The sequence below is a fragment of the Onthophagus taurus genome, unplaced genomic scaffold, assembly GCF_036711975.1.
Source record: "Onthophagus taurus isolate NC unplaced genomic scaffold, IU_Otau_3.0 ScKx7SY_15, whole genome shotgun sequence".
NCBI classification, from domain to species: Eukaryota; Metazoa; Arthropoda; class Insecta; order Coleoptera; family Scarabaeidae; genus Onthophagus; species Onthophagus taurus.
In genome coordinates this window covers 6,433,598-6,441,659 of record NW_027248940.1, presented here as the reverse complement: position 1 = coordinate 6,441,659, position 8,062 = coordinate 6,433,598, and the positions used below count along the sequence as shown (strand labels likewise).

Below are 8,062 nucleotides of genomic sequence, written 5' to 3'. Positions count from 1 at the left end.
AGATATTCAAGGTGTTCAAGTCGATTCAGAATTTGAAGCCAGAGAAGTCACTCTCATAGATTTAGACACATCCCACACGTTACATTTACATCTTCAGTCAAGCAAACCATTCCGAGCGCTGAACGAAAAGGACCAGAAGTCTTGTAGATATTTAGAACGGCATCATCATCGATTGGGTTTTAACGATGGCTGGATCAGTCAAGGTATGGGTTTGAAGCTGCTCGATGATACCATTTCAAACTATGATCTCATCTATGTGAAGGGGAACCAGAAGGCACATTTTTTGAAAAATCGTCCATGCCATCCAAATCGATGTTGTAGGAATTTAAAGATTATCGACCTATCGCTAGAAAAATGTAATGTAGCCGAAGAGATTAAATTAAATGTTTCGTTAGATGTGTGTTGGTGTCATAACGGGTTCCCAGCCGTATGTTCGCAAAACAACGCATTAATATTAAAAAATTATGTAAACCAATCGAAATTTATGCTGTAAACCAATCAAAATGTATTGTACTATAAAAAATAAATATATATATTTTGTAAACTATTGAACTTTCATTCATTCAGTCCTTAACATACAACAAGTTAAGATGTACCCCCATATTAATTTTAAATCTATTTACCTGTTGATATATATATTGAAATATATATCTGGAATGTTAAACGACGATACTGATGATATTTATAACCTTCTTGTTAAGTATGGACATATTTCGGCGGTGGACTTTGACGAACAACCCAATTTACATTTAGATCGTCAGGAAATATTAGCTGAAGGTCTATCTCACTTTCAAAATTACTATCATCTCCCTATAACAGGGGAGGCTGATAATGATACGTTAAAGCTACTGTTAAAACTCCGATGTGGTAATTTGGATGTTTATACAAATTTAAACTATAAACATATAACGCGTAAGTGGAACTTTACTAAAATTAAATGGGGTTTGTTCCAACCATATCATCTACAGTCCGTAGAGCTATTTAGAAAGGCGTTTAACGTTTGGTCTGAGCATATAAATTTACAATTTCAAAAAACTTATCGAGATATTAACATTTTAATCGGGTTTCGAAGTGTGAATCATACACTTATCCAAAATCCTAGGATAAATTGCCCCGCTAAATTTGACTGTAAAGGAGGTGTGCTAGCTCACGCAGAGTATCCGAGTATACATAAAGATAAAGTTGAAATTCATATAGACATAGACGAGAATTGGAATTTCACTAATAATAACGAAAATGAAGTCAATTTATTACCAGTTATTATACATGAAATTGGACACTCTTTAGGGTTAGATCATAATAATCGAAATGATTCCGTAATGTATGCATATTATGGTGGAGTTGAAACCTTAAGTCGGCATGACATTGATAATATACAGAGAATCTATGGACGTAAATCACTTGATAAACCTAGTATCTCTACAACAACCTCAATTCCCACTACAAATAGAACTCAAACTTCGACTACAACAAGAACAACAACAACAAGAACAACAACAGTAAGGCCATCACCATCAACAACAACAATAAGGTCAACATCAGTCTCAACTGTAAACGTCTCCCATATATGTGATGTGGATGAAAAGTTCACAGCATTTTTAATTTACGATAAAATAGACTACGTTTTCTTTAAGCAGTGGGTTTGGTTAATTGATCTAAAGACTAAAAAACCGATTCAATCCGAAGCTGTAAACATTTTAGATTGGATACACCCCTTGAGAGGGGTTTTAGACAATAGCGACTATGACTATGTAGTGTCAGTAGATTCAAATGGCCTATTCACATTTATTATCAAAAATGAAATATATATAATTGAAATTAAGAGTTTAACTGTAAGGTATAAATATAGATTTTCTGAAACGGAATTAGGTTTAACTGATGTAAGTAAAATTAGAGGTGTGGTTACCAGTAATTACGGTTCGACATACATCTTTTTCGATAAACATTACATCATCCAGGTAGATGAGTACTTTTACAGAAGAAAAAAGATTATAATGTCTGCAGATGAATTCTTTCCGGGAATTCCAAACAACTTCAGTGGTGTATATAAAACGTCTGATGGTTTATTAAATTTCTTTGTTGGGAATATAATTATCCGTTACAATGAATATTTAAAAGAGGTTGTGAGTAGTTCGGAAAAGAACCTATCTTTATTGGGTATATCTTGTCCCTATAAGTCTTTAATTGATCAACTCAAATATATATTATCTACAATAATTTCATCAAATATCACAATTCCAGCGGAAAATTAAATATGTTATGTATCAAATGTGATTTAATCTATGTAACGACAAACTTATTTGGGTTCTATGTAAATAAAAATTTTTCCACTTGTTTATACATTTGTGGTTTTTTGTTTTTTGAAGTAGAATTAATTATCTTGTCCAACTGTCATCCGTTTGTGGTTTTTTGTTTTCTTTTGAAACTACTATCTGTTTTTCACCGCAATTATCTACAACTTGTTTTATTATTTAAAGACAATAGATATATAAAGGATGTTCTGGTTACCGAAAAGTTAATAGTTAATAGCATTTGTTCGTGATCGCGTAGACACCGTGTTATTTTTTATTTCCGAAAGTGAAAAGAAAAAACTCTAAACATGTTTATTTGTGAGTTCTGTCAAGTGTCTTTTACGGCGAAACATAATCTTGACAGGCATATGCGAGGTAAACATGGTCAAACTAATTTCGATTGTACCGTGTGTGGAGGAAAATTTTCAAGACGAGATAACTTGAACGTACATCTGAAACGATCTCATGGGTTATCTATGAAACGTCAAGCACCACCACCACCATTACCATCAACCATCGAACATCGATCAAATCTAGAAATGGAAGTTCCCGGTACATCTACTAAACATCAATCAAATTTGGAGATGGTAGTACCAACACCATTAACATCCCCACCACCACTAGGTAATAAGCGTCATCGATATTCAGCACGTCTAGAGTCCATGATCGAAAACGATGGAAGGGTATGTCAAGTTTGTGGCGATTTACTACCATCACTTATCTCGCTTGAATGCCATCTTAGAACTGAGCATGTTGAAATAATCGATGATAATGTTAAAAAATTTAAGTCTTGCTATAAAAATAGGGTAGTTTGCTATAGAATTGATGGAGCTCAACCTGATGATGATATACCGTCATATCTATTGAAATGTTGTGAAACAGTTAATCGACTGATTGAACAACATCTCAATAGGAATGGTTCGGTAAAAGCTCAAATTGAGTTATTAGCAAATTATATTAAGTCCGGATTTGATGATGATGACGGGAATGAGGAAATTATTATGTCGGAGAAAAATTTTAATACAAAATTTAGAATTATCACTGCCGCCACTGTGTTGAATGAGGTTTATGATGAGATGACTCGGGATATTCTAACTCAAAGCGAAGAGTTTCAGGAGCGTGGGTCGGGGTGGGCTTTCCACTCTATATCTCACCTGCTCCTGAACATCAATAAATTTGAGCCCATACCCGGGTCATCATATATTCGTTTACCTCATGATATCGAAAAGAAAAAGGCATGCATCAATATTAAGAATTATGAAGACGATGCATGTCTAGCGTGGTGTTTGATGGCAGCTCTTTATCCCGCAAAACTTCATCAAGACCGGACTTCAAGCTACCCTCACTATAGTGAAACACTTAATTTACAAGGTATTAGATTCCCCATTACTTTTAACGACATTGTTAAAGTGGAAAAGTTAAATAATTTAAGCATTAATGTGTATGAGTTAGTTAGGAATTCGAATAAGTATACGGTGGAAGGACCAATTTATTTTACCAAACAAAGACGCGAAATTCATATAAATTTACTCTATTTATATGAAACCGGCGGGAAAAGTCATTTTGTATTAATTAAGAACCTATCCAGGCTTATATCACGTCAGTTTTCACGCCATGAGCATTCTATACACCTTTGTGATGGATGTTTAACCCGATTTCCATCTGCTGAAAAATTAATTACACATCAGAATCACGATTGTAATCATATAAAAACAATTGTTCCCACGATAAATTTAAAATCAAAACCTAATTATTTTGGCTTACACACTCCCGAAAATATTTTATCATTTAATAACTATAAATTCACACAGATGGTCCCGTTCGTTATATATGCAGACTTCGAATCGATTCTACAACCCATCGATTTTTGTGAGCCCAATTCATCTAAATCTTTTACCGAAAAAGTTGAGATGCATCAACCCTATAGTTTCGCTTATTATATCGTTTCCACGATTGATAGTAGTTTTAATAAATTTGAAACGTATACAGGACTTGATGCATCTCACGTTTTTATCACAAAATTAATCGATGATGTTAAATCTATTTATAATAAATACTTGAAAACCGTAAAACCAATGATACCTTTAACAACCGATGAGCAACGCAATTTCGATTCAGCTGAAAATTGTTATATTTGTCAAAATCCTTTCACATCTGACCAGGTTAAGGTACGCGATCATTGTCATATTGGTGGTAAATACCGGGGACCCGCCCATGCAAATTGCAATCTAAATTTCAAACTTCCAAATTCTATTCCAATATTCTTTCATAATTTTAGCGGTTATGATTGCCATTTATTTATTAAAGAAATGGCTGATGCTGATGAATATGGACTTGATGTATTGCCGAACAATAAAGAAAAATATATCAGTTTCAGTAAAAGAGTGTTTGTCGATAAATTAATCAATGAAGATAAAACTGTTGAAAATATTTTTTTAAAATTAAGATTTGTTGATTCGTTTAGATTTATGGCATCTTCATTAGACTCTTTAGCCGGTAACCTCGAAATAAATGACTTTATCAATATACGTAAATTCTTTCCACACCCGGAACATTTTAAATTGTTAACGAAAAAGGGTGTATTTCCATACAATTATATAGCCTCTTTCGACAAACTAAATGATACATCACTACCATCTAAAAGCATGTTTTACAACAAATTAAATTTAGAAGACATAAGCGATGAGCAATATTCGCACGCTCAATGTGTGTGGAAAGAATTTAATTGTCAAAATTTGAAACAATATTCCGACTTGTATTTAAAGACAGATGTTCTTTTATTGACTGATGTATTTGAAAAATTCAGGCAAGTTTGTTTTAAAACTTACGATTTAGATCCCGCGCATTATTATACGGCACCGGGGCTATCTTGGGATGCCATGTTAAAATTCACCAAAATTAAATTAGAATTATTGACGGATATAGATCAAGTTCATTTTATTAAGAAAGGTATCCGTGGAGGTATTTCTCAATGCTCCCTACGGTACGCTAAAGCTAATAATAAATATATGGATAATTATAACCCCAATTTACCATCATCGCATTTAATGTATTGGGACGCGAATAATTTGTATGGATGGGCGATGTCGCAATATTTACCGGTTTCCAGTTTCAAGTGGTTAGATGATACCCAAATTCTAAATTTTAATTTTAATAATATATCCGATACTTCAGATTACGGTTACATTTTAGATGTAGATATCGAATACCCCGAGTATTTGCATGATACGCATAATGATTTACCTTTTTTATGTGAAAACATTTTACCACCTAACGGTAGATGTGAAAGCGATAAAAGATTGATTCCAAATTTATTTAATAAAACAAATTATGTTGTGCATTATAGAAATTTAAAGCAGGCCGTTGCTAACGGTCTTAAAGTTTCTAAAATTAATAGAGTTTTATCGTTCAGACAGTCTATCTGGTTGAAATCTTACATCGATAAGAATACAGCATTACGCCAATCCGCTAATAATTCTTTTGAAAAAGATTTTTTCAAGTTAATGAATAATGCGGTTTTTGGTAAAACCATGGAAAATGTAGATAAGCGAGTCGATGTAAGATTAGTGACCAGTTGGGATGATGTTCATACTAGCGAAATCTCCGGTCGTCCTCGTTTAGGAGCTCGGAGTTTAATTGCGAAATTAAATTTTAAAAGCATAAGCATATTCACAGAAACGTTTTCGGCAATTCAAGTGGATCGTCTCCATGTCGTTTACGATAAACCTCTATATGTTGGTTTTACGGTTTTAGAATTGTCTAAATTGTTAATGTATAATTTTTATTATGATTTCTTAAAACCAAAGTACGGTGAATCTATTCGCTTATGTTACATGGATACCGATAGCTTCACCGTACTAATTGATTCCGATGATGTTTATAGAGACGTGAAATTGAATTTAGATAAATTTGACACATCGAACTACAGTCCTGATAATCAGTTTGACATACCGTTACATAATAAAGCTGTTTTGGGTAAAATGAAAGACGAGAATTGCGGAAACATAATGGTTGAATTTATCGGTTTGAGGTCTAAAGTGTATGCGAATAGGGTCGCTGATGGTCGGGTTACAAAGAAATCTAAAGGTGTTAAGAAAGCTATTGTTAAACATAACATATCTTTTCAAAATTATTTAGATTGTTTAAATTCAAAATCGGTTTTATTTAAAAAACAAACGTTATTTAGAAGTTTCAATCATAACATATTTACAGCATTACAAAATAAATTGGTTCTATCACCAAATGATTCCAAGCGATATATTTGTAATAATGGAATTAATACATTCGCTTGGGGTCATTATAGTATTAATGACGATAGTACATAGTTTAATTTTAAGTTAATTTATTCGTATTTATTGTAATTTATTGAAAAGTTCTCGATGGTTTAATTGTTTATTCGCTTTACTTTCTGTTTACATCACACTTTAGCTATGGTTCAAATCTCATTGGTAAGTATGTTAATTTACACCATCAAGATTTTTTTTATTGTTTTAATTCAATTGCAGGATTTTAAAGTCTATATACCTAAACGTTATGAAAATGAGATTTTAAAGGACGATACGTTTGCAATTTTAAAATCTTCAATCAATTCTTTGTGAATTTAAGACTAAAAAAAGAATTCATGTATTTGAGCTTTACGGGATGTTGCCCATCGAAATCATATTGAGATTGTGGAGAACATGGTTTACCAACCATTGGGATGTGTTGGGAACACTTAGGATCGATTTATTTTTTATACTGTGAGTAATTTCTATTGTTTCTTGAATTTTCCTTTTGATAATTTTGTTTTTTTTAATTTTATCAACAGTTGTTATTGGAAATTTGTTTATCTAGAGAGATGTTATTGCGTCTAACCACATTATTTTTTTTTGCGGTTACATTATCTCTACCGCCTGGTGCGAAATTTATTCATTCCGAACTTACACTCCAAACTGTTCACTTGAAGTTTATACACCGCTTATTGAAAAGATGGAACATCTAAATCGTTTAGGACAGTGTGAATTTTTACCTAAGAAAAAAGTGAGTGATTTACATTTACATACACCGTATCCAATTGTAGCAGCTAAACGTATTCCAAGCCGAGCTTGGCCTACGGTAATTGTTGAACTGGAAGCTGGATTTATTGTGTTTCTACCTAAACGTATTGCTGAAGTGATTTCCGATGCTGAAATTGTTGAACTACGTGAAATGTGTTTGGTATATCTTGGAGAACTTGAACTTAACAAGACATGTACTGTGCAAAAGATTGAATTTATAAAGAAGAAGAAAAAGAATATTGGTTCAAATGATGAAATTCCATCGGCATCTATTTCTTAAATGTAGTCATTTCAAGTTAATCACAGATTATATTATATATTGGTTTTTTTATATATTATGCTAATATAATTTATTGTTAATTTGAAATGTAATGATTTTTTTTTATTTTTAATCCCATATTCCCACTCAATCATAGGTGGCGCCATTGTATTTAAATTTTTCTATTTAATTTTCTAAAAATCCCTAGATCTCTAGTTACTTTTAATACCAACCTAATTTTTTTTCCCCCAAACTTTGGTTGGTATCCCCCCTATACCTAATACATTGAGGCGTGACGTCACCGCAGGATTGGCAGGATTAACTTCCGGTCTAGAACCGGCATTCTGTAACATTTTTGTATTTTTGTCTGTAACATTTTTGCTCCTAGATGCATCAATGTCGAAAATTTTTCAAAAATGTGGAAAATAGAAGAGTGTTGAAAAAAAACGGTATCGGAAGCAGAGTACAGAAAAACT

The 8,062-nt window shown here is 32.6% G+C and overlaps 2 protein-coding genes across 3 annotated transcripts; both read left to right on the top strand.

The window, feature by feature from the left end:
* The first annotated feature begins 656 nt into the window (after positions 1-656).
* LOC139432342 (matrix metalloproteinase-16-like) lies at positions 657-2,252 on the top strand. Its single transcript, XM_071200822.1, has one exon. It carries the CDS (start codon positions 657-659, stop codon positions 2,250-2,252), a length of 1,596 nt encoding a protein of 531 aa, XP_071056923.1.
* Positions 2,253-3,701: 1,449 nt separating this feature from the next.
* Positions 3,702-7,699, top strand: LOC139432394 (uncharacterized). Of its 2 annotated transcripts, XM_071200912.1 has the most exons (3): positions 3,702-6,739; positions 6,797-7,030; positions 7,099-7,699. In XM_071200912.1, exon 1 carries the CDS (start codon positions 4,103-4,105, stop codon positions 6,614-6,616), a length of 2,514 nt encoding a protein of 837 aa, XP_071057013.1. In that variant the 5' UTR covers positions 3,702-4,102; the 3' UTR covers positions 6,617-6,739; positions 6,797-7,030; positions 7,099-7,699. The 2 variants fall into 2 exon arrangements, with proteins under 2 accessions (XP_071057013.1, XP_071057012.1); XM_071200911.1 differs by having other exon boundaries at positions 3,702-7,030.
* The last annotated feature ends 363 nt before the right edge of the window (positions 7,700-8,062 follow it).

What these genes read in the sequence shown, in the direction of transcription:
- LOC139432342 (XM_071200822.1), top strand. Translation starts at nt 657, where the DNA reads ATGTTAAACGACGATACTGATGATATTTATAACCTTCTTGTTAAGTAT.
- LOC139432394 (XM_071200912.1), top strand. Translation starts at nt 4,103, where the DNA reads ATGGTCCCGTTCGTTATATATGCAGACTTCGAATCGATTCTACAACCC.